Raw genomic sequence first — 20,780 nt, 5'->3', positions numbered from 1 at the left:
CTCCCGAATCCTCCCCTATTTTTCAAATTTTCATGATAGGGTTCCATTTGTCCTTTGCATTGTTCTTCTGGCTCAAGAGAACTCCTCAACACAGAAACTGTGTTGGTTTGTAAGCCTTGTCATTAATACTGAGAGCCTGTGTGCATTTCTATTCAGGATAAATGATTGCTTTTACTAAGCAGGAATTGAGATATGGTTTCCTTGTAGCAAAAGAAGGTGTTGGGAGGAAGAAACAGATGATTTCAAGGACAGTGGCAAGAGGGGGTAGTAGAGGACTCTTGAGAGCATGGTAGCTATAGGGAGGGAGCCAAAGAGATGCCAGGGCCAGGTAAGAATTCTGTCTTAAAAATTCTTGTGGCCCAGAGGCAGCAGATTGGAGAATAGTTTCCTTTTAGCCTGAGAACTCCCGTCTCTTCCATGACCTGCGCCTCTTTCCCTTTGCTCCATCCTTTAACAGTTCCTCCCTTCTAGGCAGCCAGGATGGGCTGTGTCACCACATGAGAATCAATGAGCTGTATGGCAACAAGCTGATGGACACAGGAGAAGCAGCTGGAAATGACAGTAACTTGCAGTTGTGACCTCCCTCACATCCTCTCCATCCCCTTTCATCCCCCACCCCCTCCCTCAACTCGAGCACAAGCACTGGCTCTCTCTCTCTCTCTCTCTCTCTCTCTCTCTCTCTCTCTCTCACACACACACACACACACACACAGCTCTGTTGAGGGCAGTTTGTGTCCATCTTTGTGTCTAGATTCTCTGCATAGACTTTGCAATCTAACGCACATGATCTTCTGTTATTTGATCAGTTAGTCTATTGATCTACCACTGCACTACTTATTTTTGCCCAATGCTAAGTGGCTTAAATACTTTTGATCTGGCACTGAGCCTATGCAGTCTCAAGTGTGAATTAGATTAGAGAATCTTTAGCATCTAAGTACTTTGCATATCAGAAATCCAAAAGGTCTGGAGAAGTAAAACCCACCAGCCCCAAACATGCTGTTCTGCCATGTACATTGTGTTGAGTTGACAGCAATTAGGACCTCGCAGATTCAGGAAAGTCTTTCTTTACCTCTCTTTTGGTAACAGGAAGATTTTTGATCAAGATGTGTGTAGCAGGAAGAGTTCTCATTAGAACTAACTACAAAGTGTAGGAGCTCAGTATTGTAGACTACAGGGAAGGTAACAAGGCCCTTTTGTTCTAAGTCTTCTCTGTATCCCTTTGTCTCTGTGTATATGGCAAATATTTGTTATGCAAACATTTGCTTTCCCATCATTCTGTAAATTTTCTTTTTCCCTTTCATAGTTTCAGAACTCTGGAACCTTCTTCCTAGCTCAGGATGGCCCCAAAGCCTCATTTGCTTGACTATTGAGGAACCTCATTTCTTTATCAATACAATTCAATGTATTTTTGCTCATTAACCTGTATTTTGACATTTAACTACTAGACCAGCCTGAAGAACCTAAAAGAAAAATTTTTTCTTCCCTTCAAAGAGATAAGCCAAATAATTGTGAATTTATATGTTCATGCATATATATAAAATCACATGTGTACAAACATATAAATGTATATAGTTATGTATATAGTTATCTATACAGTAGAAGAGCTGTTTATTTTTATGTATAGTTTAAATAAGTTATAGAATAAGTAATGGATAATAAATATACATAAGTATAATATACATATACTTGTCTATAAAGTAGGTTTTCTGTATTTATATGTGTGTATGGGGAGGGTATATTCCAAGACCTCCAGAGGATCCCTGAAACTATAAATTACATTGAAACCTCTCTGTACTATGATTTTTCAATACATTTTTATTGATAAAGTTTTAATTTATAGGTTGGGCACAGCAAGATATTGATCGTGAACAAGGAATCATAACAATATACTATGATAAAGGTTAAATGGACATGATCTCTCAAATATATTGTGTGTGGTGTTATTTTCAGAATATAGTTGTAAAGAGTTAACAAAAAGTGCAGAAAGCTAAGCCATGGATGGGGGGGCATTATTGTATATGCACATACACACAGCCATGCATATGCATGTGTTGTTTGTGCATATAGAGTTTGAATGGAGCCTGGATATCCATTACTTATTCTATAACTTATTTAAACTATACATAAAAATAAACAGCACATTTGCAGTACTGATATATTAAATGGACGTCTTCAAACACCTTATCTTCCTGTTACTTAAGAAAATTAATTAGGTACTATCTTAATGGCAAGTGAATATAAATTTGCTATTTGTGTTTTGTTGCCATTTGAAAAATGTATTAACCAGTGTTAAGTAGAAAAGCGCCAAACCAGTTATAAATTGAGAACAAAGAGCAAAGACTGAATGTGCTCTGCATAACATTTAAAAACGTTGCGACCCTAATTCTCTTGGATTAAACATGTTTAGCTCTAAACGCCTCTTCAGAAGACAATCTGTTAATTCCGACCAAGCAAAGTCAGGAAGCACAGCTGTGGAAGGCACCGTGGAGTTTAGTCTACTTCTTCCAGATTGGTATCTGCCACTTGGGGTAGGGGGGGCCCTGCGGATGACCCTGCTGGCACCCCTTTTGCCACTGCCATGGATGAGGGCTTCATACTGGGCTCACACCCTGGCACCCCAGCAGGAGCTTGCCCACCCGATGGTGGCACTGGAGCAGGAACTCTTGCCTCCACCTCCAGTCCGGAGGCCTCTACTGAGGCATGACCGGAAGTGGAAGCTACAGCCTCTGGCACTGGGGGCTGGGGATAGGCTTGTGCTCCAGCAGGAAGACCCTCACCTTGGGCCTCTGCTGGCAATGCCCCAGGAGAATTAGAAACTTTGGGGGGAGGGTCTGCTTTGTTGCCTCCTGGGGCCGAAGCTGGAGCAGTTGGGGAAGACTGGGGCTTTTCTGATTGGCAGGATGGCATCAGCGGGGTCTGTTCATTGAGGCCAATGTCTCCGCCACCTTGGGGACTCCCCAGTTCCGCTTGAAGTTCTTTGGACTGGTCGAGGGTGGGCTCTGGACAATGCATTACCAGGAAGGCGGAGGCCAAATTTTTCACAGCGTTGTGAACACTAGCAGCTTCCTCTGCACCGACCTCTTCCCCTGGTGACACGGTTGACTCCGGCTCTTCGTCATCATCGGAGAGGTGCTGGTTTAGGTCATCCTTCTCAGGCATTTTTGCTGCTCTGATTTTTTGGTAGAGTTCATTTCTCTCTTGCTGCAAAGCTCGACAGAGATTCTCTAGCCTCCCGATTTTCATCACGAAGCACTCGTATTCTTTAGCTCTCAGGGCTTTCTGTGGTTTGAAAACACACACACACACACACATGCACACAGGGTCACGAGAAGCCAAATTGCCAGGAATACTCTCTCTAGACAAGTAAAAACATTTTTGTTCAGGAATTTGTCTGCTGGGTTCTGGGATCTGGCTACAGACACCTCTGGACATGCCTGGTCAGTGCACATGACATCTTTCTCTGCCTTGTATGCTAACCTCAGTAGAACTGAGAAGAAAGAAAGCAGAATTTTCTCTACTTCTGCCCAGAATCTCTACAGCCTGCCTTAAAGTGAATGAATTTTTGCCTTCACGTCTTAGAAGGCATGTGGCAAACTTGTGGTAAAACAGAGAAAGGAAAGTGATATGGATTGGGTATTGGACAGAGCAATGCCTTATCTGTTTTATAGAGGAACTGCTCTGTGCAAATCCATCAATTGATTTATGTTGATGACTAACAAATAAGTACATCTCTTTGCCATTTGTTACAATGTGGGATGAATTGTTAGCACAGTAATTATAACCAGAAATGCTCGTCATACACGAAATTAGGATGTTGGTGGTTCAAATTATTCTTTCTCTCTCTCAATGTTGGCAGGTTCGTGCATGAAAACATTCCTAATCATCATCTAACTCCTGTACTGCCATCTTCCATCACCACTTTGACCTTTAAGGAACTTTCCCATTTGTTTACATAGAACAAGGCCTGGTCACTTGTTTACCTTCACCCAAAAGTTCTGCCTGTCAGATTGGGGGCCATAAATCTTTGCTTCTAGAATGATTCTAAAAACCTAGCCTGAGTTTGATATACTGTTAGTATCTAAATATCTGTTGGCACAATTAAACATCACATCTTTATCTCTGCCTCAGATTTTACCATGGAATCTGGGTTCCTGGGCTTCTGTTCCTCTCAGATGATATATGTTCAGATCAACTTATTCTTTGCCTGTTATTTTATACCAAGTACCAGGGTATTCAAAGATAAAGCAGGCTCATATCTCACCTTTAAGGCATCCACAGTTGGGTAGATATAATGTGCTATTGACAATTTTAGAATCAAAGGCATTTGACTTTGGTCACAAATTCTCAAATTTGGTCACGAGTTTGAGTCCAAATTGAGTTTGGACTTGATTCTAAATTAATTTTGCTCAAATTATTTTATTTTTGCTTTGGGGTCACATTAGGCTGTACTCAGAGCATATTCCTGGCTCTACGCTCAGGGATCACTCCTGGTGTTGCTCAGGGGACCCTATCTGGTGAGGGAGATCACTATTAGGGCTTAGACACTGTGTTTCTGGCCCTCTCCTTGTTTATATCACAATTTGATGTATCAGATTCCAGAATAGTTCAGACTTTTCTCAAAGATAATCTGTTATGGTGAATTCAGTTATGGTTACTAGATAAGGATGAGCATTTTGACTAGACTGGGGTGAGGGGGAATGTGAAGAGAAAAGCTTCGTCACCTCTTCAATCATATCCAGGAGAGCTTTGTTACAGTTCTCAAAGCGGGCTTTCCAGGTGGCCGTGTCCTTTTCCAGCTTCTTCATTTTCTTTGTTGTCTACAGAAATTAGAGTGCTTTAATGTTAATCCTGAAGAGTTAAAAATATCAAAGAAGCTATTAGCTTCCTATATGACATTAAGAAAAGCCCTTTGATTACCAGCTGCTGAAGCAAACACAAATTCCATGTCAAGGAGTGACGACTGAGTGAGGAAAGGAGTCATGATTTATTTCTGGATCACTTAGATCAGTGCTAAACAAACTCACTTGCACTAGAGCCAATTCAGAAAAAGGAAAGTACTTTAGGACCAGGCTGTTTTGTCTTTGCTTTATCTTAGAAAAAAAATGCTTTTTATATCCCAGGAATAAGCTTGCAATTTAGATTCTTTATGGTATTGAATAGAAGACTATCAATGAGAAAACCAGCCTGACTTTTGAGGCATTGATGTTGGTAATATCTGGGCATATCTGAGGCATTAATATTGGTAATATCTGGGCATATCTGGGCATACCTGCACAAAGGCAGCATGCTATTTTCTTGGTATTTGGAAAGTGCAGTAAGATTCATGTAATGTTACTGTATACATTGTTCATTTAACCCTTGCCACAGTCTCGAAAGTAAAGTTCTCTAGTCACCTCTACTTTTAAAATGGGGCTACTGAGACTCAGAAGGTGAATGGACAGGTGAGCTGGAAGTAGGGTTGGAGTTTCTTGATTTCATCTAGTGCAACATGTGCAGTATCTGCTTGCTGCATGCATAGTGGACTAGGATTGGTTACGTTTCAATTCCAGTATAAAAAACTAAATTGCTAAGGCTTGACTTGTTTTTTCTTCCAAGGCTATCCATGTACTAGGAGGGAAAATGCCCCCTCTTGTTTAGAGTAAAATGTAGCATAGTGGGTTTTTATTTTGGACCATGCCAAAGAGTAATTCACCATATACTCACCATTAAAAATTCAGCCACAATCTCCTTTACACCTATAAATGTTTCATTACCTCATGACATGTACTGAAATATCTTAGCGAGAGAAAAAATGACCCCAAAAGAGAATTGCCTGTCAAAATAGAAAATGTCACTAATTCGTGAGGGAAAAGCAATACTCACTTTATCCATTTCCTGTTTGAAAGTGGCAAACACCTCATTGCTTTTTGTCAGAGTGTTCTGGAATTCTTCAAACCTTCCAGAGTAAAGAGTAAGCTGTAAACGGGGGAAAGAGTGGATCTATTTTAGGGCTGCTTCCAGAACAAAACAACATGTCATTGTTCATTATTTGAAGAAAAAATGGCTTAAGGGAAACTTCAATACAATGTTAGGAATATGTTCAGTTCTTTTATTTACTCTGGAATCACCATAGATCAGGGAGTGTGATTGAGTTCTTTAAAGAAAAACAAAATAATCTCATTTGTCATCCCCAGTGCATTAGATCATAATGTTTACCCAAACACTATTGAGCCCTGATTGTATGCATGGGCTCTATGTCCAAAAGTATTTAACACATCACTAGGGACCCGTGCTCCAGAGGAAAGGGCAATTCCAAGGACAGCTTGATATAATACAGTGAATACAGAGTGTCAAGTCAATGCTGAAGAGAATGAGCATGGCAGATGAAAATGAGAACCATTTATGGGGGAAAGGGTAACTTAGACTCAGTCTTGAAGGAAGCAATAATGTTATACAAATGAAACAATTAAGGAAATGTAGGCCAGATAAAGACTAGGGCCACAGTGATTCTATAGTTTGTGTTATTCTAAGCAATTGACACCTCCCGTTTAGACATTGTGGTTTTATATATTTATGACTACAGTGTTCTAACCTACAGCAGTTAAATGTCTTTTTAAAATCAAAATTGGGGACTGGAGAAATAGTAAGTACAGTGGGTAGGGTGCTTGCCTTGCATGCAGTCAACTCAGGTTCAATTCGTGGGACCCATATGGTCCCCTGAGTCTGCCAGAAGTGATCCCTGAAAGCCAGGAGTATACTGACCCCTGAGCATTGCTGTATATGGTCCCAAAACCAAAAATAAATGAAAATCTAAAAAAAACAGTTTATTAAACCAATGTTCTACAAATGGAAATAAGAGGCTTGAGGAAGGAATTTAAAAAAATTTGCACCCTGCACTCCCCCAAAAGAAGTATGGATCAACATTGATAAATGCATGGTTCATCATGGGAGTAGAGAGAAGTGCTTTATTATTTTAGCATCCTAATTTATAAGACTTGTATTTGAGTGGGGGGAAAGGACCGGGCAAGAAATGAAAATGTATAAATACTTGATGGTTAGTTATAGTTATACAACAATGAAATCTTACAATTTAGGAATAGAGAGAGAGTACCAGGGATAAGATGCTTGCCTTGCATGTGCCTGATGGGGGTTTAAACTCTAGCACTATGTGGTGTGTCCCCTGAGTACTTCCAGGAATAATAACTATAACTCCTGAACATAAAGCTAGGAGTAGCCCCCAAATACCACTGGGTATAATTTTAGGATGGTACATGGTGAGTAAAGATTAATGTAGATGGTCCAAGTTAGTAAAAGCTCCATTTAAAAATGAGTTTTTGGAAGTGTGGTACTTCCACAGCATGGTACTGGAACAAAGGCAGAGCCACAGACCAATGGAATAGGGTGGAATATCTTTACACACAACCCCAAATATATGGACATCTAATCTTTGATAAGGGAGAAAGAAATATGAAGTGGAGCAAGGAAAGCCTCTTTAATAAATGGTGCTGGCATAACTGGACAACCACATGCAAAAAAAATGGGCTTAGACCTCAACTTAACACCATTCACAAAAGTCAGATCAAAATGGATTAAAGACCTCAACATGAGACCAGAATCATTAAGGTACATTGAAGACAAGGTCGGTAAAACCCTTCACGATATTGAGGCTAACGGTATCTTCAAAGATGACATGCCACTGACCAACCAAGTGGAAACAGAGATAAACAAATGGGACTATATTAAACTAAGAAGCTTCTGCACCACAAAAGGTACAGTGACCAAAATACAAAGACAATCTACAGAATGGGAAAGGATATTCACCCAATACCCATCCGAGGGGTTGATATCAAGGATATACAAAGTACTGGTTGAACTCCACAAGAAGAAAACATACAACTCCATCCAAAAAATGAGGTGATGAAATGAATAGAAACTTTGTCAAAGAAGAAATCCAACTAGCTAAAGGGCACATGAGAAAATTCATTATATCACTAATAATCAGGAAGATGCAGATCAAAACAACAATGAGATATCATCTCACACCACAGAGACTGGTCCACATCCAAAAGAACAAAAGCAACTGGTGTTGGCACAGATGTGGGGAGAAAGGGACTTTCCTTCACTGCTGGTGGAATGCCGACTGCTTTGGCCCTTTTGGAAAACAGCATGAACGATCCTCAAAAAATTATAAATTGAGCTCCCATTTGACCCAGCAATACCACTCCTGGGAATATATCCTGGAGAGGCAAGGAAAGGATAGTCGAAATGACATCTGCACTTGTATGTTCATTGCTGCACTGTTCATAATAGCCAAAATCTGGAAAAAACCCAAGTGCCTGAGAACAGATGACTGGTTAAAGAAACTTTGGTACATCTACATAATGGAATACTATGCAGCTGTTAGAAATGATGAAATCATGAAATTTGCAAACAAGTGGTTCTACATGGAAAGTATTATGCTAAATGAAATGAGTCAGACAGAGAGGGACAGATATAGAAAGACTGCACTCATCTGGGGAATATAAAGTAACAGAATGGGAGATGAACACCCAAGAATAGTTGAGATAAGTACCAAGAGATCTACTCCATGGCTTGGAAGCTGGCAGCACATGCTGGGGGAAAATGCAGCTCAGATAGAGAAGGGAACACCAAGTAAAGGGTGTTTGGAGGCCTTGCTTGGGATACAAAATGTGTGCTGAAAGTAAACTATAGACCGAACATGATGGCCACTCAACACTTCTATTGCAAACCACAACACCCTAAAGGAAAGAGAGAGCAAAAGAGAATTCCCTGCCACAGAGGTGGGGCGGGGGCTGGGGGCTACTGGGTTCATTGGTGGTGGAGAATGGGCACCGGTGGAGGGATGGGTACTCAATCATTGTATAAATGAAACCCAAGCACAAAAATTTATATGTCTACACTGTACCTCATGGTGTTTCACAAATAATAAAAAAATGAGTCTTTGGAGGCCTCAGAGTACCTGGAAGAACCCCTTATGTGTATAAAAACATCTTTTGCATGAACAGACAAACCTTCAACCACCAGCTAGTTTGTTGATTAGAACTTGAGACTGTGCCTAGTATACTGGGGTGATTGGGCCTAGCTAGTGATACAGGGGAGACTAACATTTTGTATTCAAAGAAGTGCTCATGGGACCTAAGAACTCCTGGCAAAATCTGATTGTGTGGGCCTGACAGTTCAGTGATCACCCAACATTTTGGTGCTGCTCAGATTCAGTAGTACTAGGGGCCACCATGGGGCCCTGAATAGAACCTGAGGCCTTTCACATCCTAGGTATGTGCACTAACTTTTTGAGCTCCCTCCACGTTCCCACCTGAAAACATAGGATGATGAGCATGCCAACTAAAAGCCAGTGGAGTGGAGTTCCTGGCACTGCCATGAGAGTTACAGAGAATGTGGGTATCAAACAACTCTGGAACCTACAACATTTGCTTATCTAGAATGGCTTATTCTCAAGTGACTTCGAACAGCAGAGGTATTACTGCAATAAATAAGAATGACAAATTGATACCAGGAGCAGCCACTGACCATGCTTTCAGAAACACTCACTAGCATCGGATGGCCATGGTAGAGAGTGGGATGACTCTGGAGGCCTAGAGCATGCTTCCTGTGACTCTTAGGAATACAAATGAAGGAAGATCGGATAAAAGGACATAAAGGAATTCATGGCCAGGAAACTACCCCAGGGTTTTACACACACACACACACACACACACACACACACACACACACACACACACACTCTTCATGAGCAATGTATTCAACAGCATTTACAATTCTGTTTATTTTTTCAAAGTACTGACTGGGATCCACTGAACTGACTCTGAGATCCTGATTTGAGAGATTTCATGGACCGACTCAAAGAATTTAAATACATCAAACTTTTGATTTGAGGAGCCTGACTCCTCAGATTTAGGGTGCACTCTAAACAACACATGATTCAGTTACCTGGTGTCGTAACAACTACCCTCACTGAGTCCCTTTTCTTCTAGCCCCACTTCTATTCATGTTGGTTTTTGCAACTACTCTTATTAACTTTTTCTTCATACCCTTTCTCCTATTCTTTAGAAATCCTAGTGAATACACAGGGATTGTCATTACTATAGCTCCCTGGGTTGGTCACTCTGGATTGTCTCTCGAAGTCCTGTAGTGCCTGCAAGCAGGAGGGGATGGAAGTGAGTCATGGGTATGTGGTTCCCAGCCCCCAGTAGTATCAGTGGGAGAAATCACACCCACCCCATGAGGACTTTCCATCTTATTTGGGCAAAATGTTGTTCATGGTGCATCTGTTGGGCAGACTAAGTTTCCTTTCCGCATGCTTTCTTGTGGCACGGAGAGGATAGACACACCAAATGTGGCCTTTCCCCCCTGACAACTGTTCTGTTTGTTTTCTCAAATTAAGGTCTTTTAAATTGTGCTAAAATTTTCCATTAACTGTATCATTACCATTAGCCACCTTTATGTGTGTGGTTCAGTATTAAATTATATTCATGTGCTATTCAACTTATCTCTACAACTTTCCATCTTACAAAAGTGGAACTCTCTAGCTTTTAAACAACTCCTTGTTTTCCTATTCTGATAATCTTGTTTTGTTTTGTTTTGGGGGGGGCACCTAGTTCTTGGAGCTTACTCTTGGCTCTGTGGTCAGGGATCACTCCTGGTAGTGCCTGGGGGATCATATATAGTACAGGGGATAAGACTGGTGTTGGCTACATGCAGGCAAGAGCCTTAACCTCTATTCTATCTCTCTGGACCCTGGTGATCTATTTTTTCTTTTGCTTCTTGGGTCACACCTAGTAATGCAAAGGGGTTACTCCTGGTTTTTCACTCAAGAATTACTCCTGGAGGTGCTCTGGGGATCATATGCGATGCTGGGAATCGAACCCAGGTCGGCCGCGTGCAAGGCAAACACCTTACCCGCTGTACTATTGCTCCAGCCCCTGGTGATGATTTTTAATACTTGAATTTAATCTCTTTTCAACTCATGGTCATAGGTGGTAAAACATGGGTTAGTTAAAATTTTCTTGGGTAACTGATTCTAGTAATTCCTATTATACTACTGAAAAGTTGATGCTCATATTTATGGATTTTTCTACTATGTTCCCCTTCTCTCTTAGGCTGATATGATACATTCTTGGTTGGGTGAGTCATAACCCTACTCTTTCTCTGGAGGGAGAAGAAATAGTCAGGGATAATCTATGGTGCTCATTTTGCCAGAGGCTGAATGAAAAGCAAACTATTCTAAGTAATACCAATAATTGCTTCAACATTTCTTTTTGGGGGCTATACCTGGTGACAGGAGTTACTCCTGGCTCTGTACTCGGGAATCATTGCTAATGGTACTTGGGGGACATATGAGATGTCTGAGATCAAACCTAGGGTACAAGGCAAGCACCCTACCTGCTGTGCTATCTCTCTCCCCCAATACTTTATTTTAAATAAATTTTTAATTATTTTATTATTGTTGTTTTGGAGCCACGCCTGGTCCTGCATAGGGAGTACTCCTGATTCTCCTTTCAGAAACCACCCCTGGTGGGGTCTGATGAACCATCTGGGATGACAGGAATCAAACACGGGTCAGTTGCATGCAAGGCAAGCACCCTACCCACTTTAGTATCTTTCTGGCCCCTAATAACATTTTTTTAAACTTACCTGCTCATTATTTTAACTAAGAACCAAATTTTAATTAAAAACATTCATAGTATTTAGGAAACTAAACCCTCTCCAGCTTAGCAAACTTGTAAAATTTGGTTTGAGAGTAAGGTAAAGGTAAAGGCCCTCCCGTTGATCGTCGATTTGCTCGAGCGGGCCCAGTAACGTCTCCATTGGAGACTTTGTTGTTACTGTGTCTGGCATATCCAATACTCTCGGTAGCTTGCCGGGCTACCCGAGAGGGGCGGAGGAATCGAACTCAGGTCGGCGCTTGTAAGGCGAACGCCCTACCCGCTGTGCTAGTCTGATTATAATGGTAGGTGCAAAAAACTCTCCTCTTCTCCTATATGAATACGGTGAGAACCTCTGATTTAAAGATGATGAATGCACATATTTAACAATTTACTCACTGATATTTCCTTTTGGGCAATGTTTTATGTCTGCACTGTCAGATACTGCTGACTTTTCACGTCTATTACCATCTTCATCCTTATTGATCCAATGAGCACTCTATTTGTAATGACAATTGTATCCCATTGATCATCTCTGACATTTACTCTATTGCCTTGTTTTGTATAATTGAAAATCAGACATCTCTTCCCTAGGTGAGAATCATGCTCTCATGTTCCAAACAAGCAAGCTGTTGTCGAATGACTAAAAAATGATCTGAATCTAGGGGAAAAAAAAGAATCTGTTTTTGATCTTTTCCTTGCTCAGACCACAGAAATGGGGACTAAGACCTCCTCTTCCTTCCACCCCCCCCACCCTTTTAAAGACATTGAAAACCAAAGGAAGTGTTTGTATGTTGTGCAAAAGAACCTGTGGTAGACTTTACCTTTCAAAATTTAAGAGTTGAAAACATATGATGCTGGTTTTTTTTTTTTTTTGGTGGTGGTGGTGTTGGGGAGTGTTGGGCTACACAGGGAAAACTCAGGGGTTCCTCCTAGCTATACACTCACAAATTACCCCTGCAGGTGCTCAGGGAGTCATATGGGATGCCTGGAATTGATTTGGGCTCAGCTACGTGCACGGCAAATGCCTTACCTGTTGTGCTATTGCTCCAGTCCCCAAAATATGATGATTTTTAAAAAGGAACTTATTTAAATGTTATCACACAGGGATTCAGGGACCTTCTTTTTCTTCTTCTGCTTTGGTTTGGGCCACACCCAGTTGTACTCATGGGTTTACTATTGCCTTGGTACTCAGGGTTTACTCCTGGTGGTGTTTGGGCGACTATATAACATGTTGCGGATTAAACCCAATTCAGCCCATGCAAGGCAAGTGCCTTATCAACTGTGCTATCTTTTCAGCCCTTGACTTTTTTTTTTACTATGATTAAATAATTATATGAGTCTTTGAGAGCAATGTGCTGAGTGCAAAAGAGAGACAAAAGAGGGTCCTTGCTGAAAGGTCTGCATGCTAAGAAAAACAGGGCAGTGGACAATGCAGTAGTCACCCAATTACAGCCCTGTTTCCTCAGCTCTGGAAGTGTCTCCTACAGGAAGAGTTGCACAGGATCTGGAGATTATTTTTCTCCAGTGATGTTTAAACTCCTTTGCAACTATACATTCCTTTGTCTCCTATTTCCCTGTATTTCTTCTCACCCACTAAATAATAATGGTCTTTCTTGACTGGCACAGAATTATGTCTTTATAAAACCACCATAGGCAGAAAATGCATTCAATTATATGCACCTACCTTACTGAACATCAGAACTTAGTTGAACTGACCAAAAATACACTCACAATTCTTATGGCTGCCTCTAGTTGGGTGAACTCATCTAACACAAAGTCTATTTTATAGTAAAGCAATGAATATCTCAGGCAATTTATTGACTGTACTGGAAGTGAGGAACAGGTTGATTGGACTGAAAGTGAGAAACAGGTTGACCATATGGGACCATATCAATCCACTCTATTATTAGACCTATAGAATGTTTGAAGCTTTGAACTAAAATCAATTGCTGAATGATGGGAAAGTTACTGTGGCAGGGTCACCAGTGTCTCTTCTGATTAGGCTCGAGAGTAACTGATAGAAGGTTATTTATCATCATTTCAAGGCCAACTTGAAACCATGGCTCACTGCAGCTTTTCAGCACCCCAAGGCACTTCCATGCACTTCTTACTGCACAATGCTAGTCCAGAAAAATATGGAAATTCAAAGAACAGTGTCTACAGTGTGTACCTCAACTTTACACCATGGTTAAGCTGAAAATTGATTATGTCAAGCACATCTGTGCTAGTGTTAGTTGAAACACTAATTAGCTGTTAGCCTTTTCATTAACGTTATTGTCACTAAAGTATAGGTTCAATTAAACAGGGATTTGTCTTTTATTAATTATGATGCCCTCAACTCCCAGAACTATGCCTAGCACTTAGTAGGTACTCAATAAATAATGTCTCTATTAATTGTGCTTATTTATGGACCAGACACTGTTTGCATATTTTGAAAAAAGTAAATGATGTATATAATGTATATTACACATATATTTTCTTTGAAAAACTTAAAGAGGAATAATTGAAATAATGTGCTGAGTGCAAGATCAGTTGTCATATCAAAAGTAAACTATTATATATCAAGTAGTTGTTAACTTACATGTGGTCCTGTTTTGACAAGTTATGGACTTCCTAGATGTGGTAGGACTTTATTTTGGGGTCATTAATTGATGTATTCCAGCATTTCTGTCTTACACACAGGAAGTTTAGGTCTAAAGGTTTAGGCATGGTCTGACAGCTTCTTAACAGAGCATCCAGGACTCAGTCCCTGGTATCTAGACTCAATCCAGTGTTGAGGGATAAAGGACAATCTTCAGTGAGTGTAGAACTTCTGATAGATACTTTACTCAGGTTTGCAGGGGTAAAGGTGGGAACTTGTATCAAACTTTAATGGTTTTTATTTTCTGGGGTGAGCTTGCAATGGGACTACTACTGGTGATTCTCAGCCAACTGAGCTGCTCCATGAAGAGCAGGGTTGAGGATGCAGTATTGCTGGGACCCTGTGGTTGGAATCACTATAGTTTGCAATGCTTGTGGGCTTCCAGACTATTCCTGGTGATGCTGGGGGACCAGGGATCAAACCTGGGTGGGCACATCTCTGTACCATCTCCCTGGCCCACTTTATTTAATTACCATGATTTACAAAGTGGTTGATAACTGTTTTCGGCACTCAGGTCCAGATTCTACTGCTAATGGAATGAATTACTTATTATTGGACTCTGAGGTCTAGAGTCTTAATGATACTTATCTAATCTTCCCAAGCTCATTATCTCCATTTATCTCAGAGGAGTAGAGATTAGTTAATGATGTGAACAACAAGGAGTTTCAGGTATTGGCTTCTGTACCTCTCAAGGCTCTGTAGAGACTGAACCGGGAAGTTCTGGCTTGATTCTCTGGACTTCCTAATTCAGGAGTTAAGTCGCATAGTCTCTCCCCATGCTGCCACCAACTGCCACCTACCTTATACCCTGGTGGCACTGGGTACATGTCACTGTTTCAGAATGACAGGGTGATGTTGAGGTGTTTTTTTTTTGTTGTTGTTGTTTTGTTTTTGCCTTTTGCTCAGATTTTTTCCCTTTAATTTGGCATTGCTCAGGGGTTACTCTTGGTTCTGCACTTAGGAATTACTCCTGGAGTTGCTCAGGGGACCATATGGGATGCTAGGGATTGAACGTGGGTCAGCCGTGTGCAAGGCAAATGCTCTACCCACTGTGCTATAGCTCCAGCCCCCACAGTGTGTTTTTTTTTCTTTTTGGGTCACAACCAGTGATGCACAGGGGTTACTCCTGGCTCATAAACTCAGGAATTACTCCTGGCAGTGCTTGGGGGACCATATGGGATTCTGGGAATCAAATCCAGGTTGGCGGCGTGTAAGGCAAACACCCTACCCTCTGTGCTATCGGTCCAGGCTCCACGTTGCATTTTTAACTCTGCAGTTCAGCCTTTTAACGTGGGCCCTTTGATTCTACTCATAGTCAAAACCATTACGGTTCAAATTTCTGCATAACTGGTGTTTTAAAACATCTTTAGTATATTACTGGAGCTTAGGGGTGGGCAGAGAAACAGTTCATCATTGCCTCTGGTATACACATCAAAATTACTCTTTAAGAGCATTTAGTTTTAAAATACTATCTGTGTTTTTATGTCTGCTGAAGACTGATTTTTGATTTTAGCTTTTCCATTTTTCTTATTTACTTTCTTTTAATGAAAGAATAAGTATCTAGCAGTTTGCACATGAGCTCTTCGAAGTGAACTGCCTGCATTCAGAATTCGGAGTGAAGACTGCCCAACTTGGCACGCTTCTGGTACCCTGGACTGGGTGGATTTGCTCCATGCGATTTCACACCCATGTTAAAGGGCAGGCATTTCTCTCAGCAGGGGAGCTGGAGACCCTCTGTGGTCCATGGCAAGAGGGCTGTCCCAGAACCTGATAGATCATCTGCCAGGAGGAACACAGTCCTAGGGGCACAAGAAAGATGCCCAGCTCTGGTTTTCCTCCAGAATCAGTCATGGCTTGAGTCTGAAATATGAATTCCTGCAGGCCAATCCAAACACATGACAAGATGAGGCGAAATCAAAATGGTTCCTGACTGGTCTGCTATTTCTGGCCATTTACCACACACCAGGCCACCATCTCTGAAGCTCTGATGGCACAGAACTTGAGTACTGGTTCTATTTTTGGAATTTCCCTTTATTATAAATAATGTCAAGCAAGAAAGGAAATTTTCACTATAAACGAAGAGCAGTTTGTGCTTAATTTATTTTTTTCCCAGAGGGAAAGGGTCTCTCAAGTGATGCCCCTAAGGTCCAGGGGTGCCTCCAGTGATACTTGGCCAACGCAGCTGGAGGTCAGTACAAGGACTTGCTCAGGCTTTGTGGTACCAGGGATTACCCTGGGGTGCTCACATCCAGGCTGCAGCCAGAGATGTTCAGGGGACCTCGTGGTACCAAGGATAGAACCCTCACTGGATACATGCTAGGTATGTGTCCCTAACCACTGTCCTATCTCCTGGCCTCTGCATTTTACTCTTAGTAGGGTATAAGGGAAGAGAAGAGAGTAGCCTTAGGAACAGAGAGGCAGAGATTGGATAGAGGCTTACTCAGATGAAACATTTCATGTATGTCAACAAACCTTTTGACTGGATGTTGTCAATGTCAAGCATTTCTTCTTGCTGTGACTATAACATTGGGCTTTAATTCTTAAGAGGAATAAATATGAAATTATAATTGTGAGTCCTCTGGTGCAGCTCCTGTCCCCCTTTGCCCTACTATATGATGGTGACTCACAGCCCCTTACTGGGGGACAGTAGGGCAAGCACCCCTTGCCCGTTATGTTTCCCCTCCCAATTTCACCTGAGTCTGCAGGACTGTCTCCTGTTCCTTCAGCACCTGGGCCTGGAGTTTCCATTCTGCTGCCTGGTTCATCAACTGAGAAAAGAAAGAACACATGGAAAGTCTGTCATCTTGTGAGTCATTATTTGGTAGTATTTTCTATACACCATTTCATCACTTGCTAATTAACTCTCTTGAGTCATTTTTTGAACTTTGTAAAGAAACTAAGGAAACTAGTCTAAAAAGTTGGATTCTCAGACTGAAGAGATAGTACAGTGGGTAAGGTGCTTGTATTGCATGCAGCTGACCTGGGTTCGATTCCTGGCACATTAAATGATCCCCTGAGCATGGCCAGGAGTGATTCCTGAGTGCAGAGCCAGGAGTAAGTCCAGCACACAGCCAAATGTGGTCCCAAAGCAGGCAAGATGGGGGACAGTCTTTTCTCCTGGGGGACAATCTTAGCTCGCTTAATATAAGTCCCTTCCTGTCCCTTTTCATCTCCTTCTGTTCCTGTCACCCTTCTTAAGATCTGAAATGACTTTCTTTGATTGTCTAATGCCTGACTCTCCCCAGTTACACTCTGGTCTCCAGGCTCGCCGGTTTTCTTGGTATTGTCACTGCAAAGTCCCATAACCTGTCTTGGTGCTGAAAGGTACTTTGATAGGCACTTGTTTTAATGGATGAATAATTTGTTTTTTTTAAAAAAGATATATAGCATGCGGGTGGGGGGAGAGAGGCTTAGAGAAATAGTACAGCAGGTAGGGTATTAGCTTTGCATGCTATTAACCCTGATTTAATTCCTGGTGCCTCATATGGTCCTTCAAGCTCCTAGAGAACCACTGGGTATGGCCCCCAAACAAACAAACAAAAAAACACAAAACAGGTATAGTTCTTCCTCCTCCTCCTTCCATGCACCCTCCTCCCCCACCTCTCCCCCCACCCCTCCACCCCTCCTTCTCCTCCTCCTCCCCCTCCTCCTCCTCCTCCTCCTCTTCCTCCTCCTCCACCGTTTCTGTTTCATAGCATGGGGAAGATTTCTTAGATAATTTATTTTAATTTTTTTATTGAATCACTGTGAGATAGATCCCTTACAAACCTGTTTCTGATCAGGTTTCAGTCATACAGTGTTCCAACACTCATCCCTCCACCAGTGTACACTTCCCAGTATCAGAGTCCCCAGAAAATAGCACCTCCTTCTGAGCCGGCTAATTCTGGTCTCCATGAGAGAGAAGGCTCTTTCTAAGCTAGTGCTAATGATCAAAACATCTTTCCCAGGGACTCTGTGTTCCCAGGCAGACAGACAAGACACAGACTCAAGTGATAAATACATATTCCTTTTCGCGTGCATGTCGCTCCTCTGATTCTTTCATCAGTTCTTGCGCCTGCTCTAGTTTGGCGTCAACCAGCTTCTGCTGCAGTTCTCTGTGCTTAAATATTTTGTCCAGATGCTAGGAAAAGAGGAAAGTACACATATCAAGTTTGACTTATATTGGTGCTTAAAAGAGGAAAATAAAGCATAATGGAGACAACACACAGTCAGTGGGTCTTAGGGTTTAAAGGAAACAAGGAAATAATTGCATTGGCACCACATGGAACATAAGAGATGTCTGATATGTGTACATTTTTACAGACAATAAATACTTAAAAGTATTTTAAAATCTGTGAATTGGTGAAATCTCTGCATTTTGTATGACACAAGATGGTAGAAGTGCCTGAGATCAGTAACTGTTTTTCTCAGTTGGGGGATATTCAGTAGAATGCTAATTATTGTGTGGGTACCATGATGTAAACTGTAAGGGCTAGAACACTAATTTGATACTTTTGGTCTTTCTATCATCCACTTCCCCCTTGTAGTTGTGATGTCTGGGTCACACTCACAGTTGGTGTTACATAAAGCTTTTTTTTTTTTTTGCGGGGTTTGGGTCACTCAGGTGCTCAGGGTTTACTCCTGTCTTTGTGCTCAGGGATCATTCTTGTTGCTGTTTGAGGGACCATATGTGCTGTTGGGTATTGAACTGGGTCAGCCGCAAGCCCGTGTACTATCACTCCATAAGACCACGTTTAACCACGACATAGACACAATGTGTCATGGTCAAGTCTGCATTGTTGCCTCAAGGTTGAGTGTCAGCATGTGGGCTGGGCTCAGGATTGGGGTAGGGACCGTGTCTCTGATCTTTTAGTATCTCGGGTGGTCAAGACAAAGCTAAGGATCACAGATCAGTTAATATATAAGTATGCTACTGCTTTCACCACATTTTCTTCTTTAATTGTTGTAGGGGCCACTGCTATTTGGGGGCCACCAGAGCCATTACAGGCATTACTGGGGTCCATGTATTGTCAGAGATGGAAACTAAGACCTTCCAAATGCTTGGTATTCTACCACCTGAACCACATTACAGGCTCCTTTTCTACATTTTTGACTTCTCAAAACAGAACAGAAGCAGCCCATTCTGCCTCAATTTCTTGATCATTTGGAGATTCCTTCCCAAGCACACCTGTGGAATTCTGTTTTGGAATTCTTTGGAACCAATTCCAGAAATATGTAAATGAGTATTCTAGAGCATTCCCATCTGAAATACCTGGATGATAATGACATTCTCTTTTAATTTCTTCTCTTTCGTTTTCACCTAAACTTCTACTGTCAATGACATTCACCTCTAATAAAACAAAATAGTAGCTGGCATTTGAGGTTTCTTCATGCACCCAACAGCTGCTACCATGTACTCTTGCTCAGATTTTTCTTTCTTTTTTTTTTTTTTTTGTCTTTTGGGTCACACCCGGCTATGCACAGGGATTACTCCTGGCTCTGCACTCAGGAATCACTCCTGGTGGTGCTCAGGGAACCATATGGGATGCTGGGAATCGAACCTGGGTCGGCCGCATGCAAGGCAAACGCCCTACCCGCTGTGCTATCTCTCCAGCCCCTTGCTCAGATTTTTCTTGATAAAAATCTTGGCATATCACCAGCAGAGCCATTTGGATTGTGCTATGTTACATTGTAAGGCAGATATTTAAAATTTGGGTGCATTGGAGAATATAATATGATGTGTTGAAATACTGAGTGAGCATCTGGAGTCTTAAAAACACTAAATATTAAAATACAATTTTGAAGTAATAAAAGATTCTTTAGACTATTTCACATAAACTATTGAAAGCAAAGCTCCTCTTCTTTTTCTAAATGACTATGGGTAGGTGATTTAAGCTCAATGTCTATGCTTTTCATCTAGAAAATGTGGACAAAGTTATCTTCAAGTGTGTCATATTGCTGTGACAGTTCAGTGACATGTTATATATAAAATAGAAAAACTTAATGCTTTGGTTGATGAAAATTACTAAACTACTATTACTATACTAATTTTACAGTATGCATCATTTAATTACTATTATTGTATTATTAGTGCTATAATTGACTTGCAGGGTATATAGAATACACATCCTTAATTTAGATGATAGTGATTCTAAAGAAGGGCTGGAGCGATAGCACAGTGGTAGGGTGTTTGCCTTACAAGTGGCCAACATGGCTGACCCGAGTTCGATTCCTCCGGCCCTCTCGGAGAGCCCGGCAAGCTACCGAGAGTATCTCGCCTGCACGGCAGAGCCTGGCAAGCTACCTGTGACGTATTTGATATGCCAAACCCAGTAACAACTAGTCTCATGATGGAGACATTACTGGGCCCGCTCGAGCAAATGGATGAACAACGGTAGGACCGTGACCATGATTCTAAAGAAGCACTATGTAAGATTGTTGTTGTTGTTGTTGTTATTGTAGAGAGGTTTATAAGACAGGACAAGGGGCAAAGC

At 41.5% G+C, this 20,780-nt stretch overlaps 1 protein-coding gene across 2 annotated transcripts in view; it reads right to left on the bottom strand.

Moving 5' to 3' along the window:
- Window positions 1-1,080: 1,080 nt before the first annotated feature.
- The window catches only part of TXLNB (taxilin beta), a 52,840-nt gene continuing 33,140 nt past the window's right edge, over window positions 1,081-20,780 (bottom strand). For both annotated transcript variants that reach the window (XM_056126172.1, XM_056126171.1), the window contains exons 6-10: window positions 18,308-18,427; window positions 17,001-17,075; window positions 5,863-5,955; window positions 4,722-4,817; window positions 1,081-3,279 (exon numbers count right to left, since the gene is read on the bottom strand). In XM_056126172.1, the coding sequence (XP_055982147.1) occupies window positions 2,491-3,279; window positions 4,722-4,817; window positions 5,863-5,955; window positions 17,001-17,075; window positions 18,308-18,427 (1,173 nt within the window). In that variant the 3' untranslated portion in view covers window positions 1,081-2,490. The remainder of the gene's footprint in view (window positions 3,280-4,721; window positions 4,818-5,862; window positions 5,956-17,000; window positions 17,076-18,307; window positions 18,428-20,780) is intronic.

This window comes from Sorex fumeus, unplaced genomic scaffold, assembly GCF_029834395.1.
Source record: "Sorex fumeus unplaced genomic scaffold, SorFum_2.1 ptg000061l, whole genome shotgun sequence".
Taxonomy (NCBI): domain Eukaryota; kingdom Metazoa; phylum Chordata; class Mammalia; order Eulipotyphla; family Soricidae; genus Sorex; species Sorex fumeus.
Note: the sequence above shows the minus strand (reverse complement) of the source record. Positions and strands in the feature narration are given on the sequence as shown.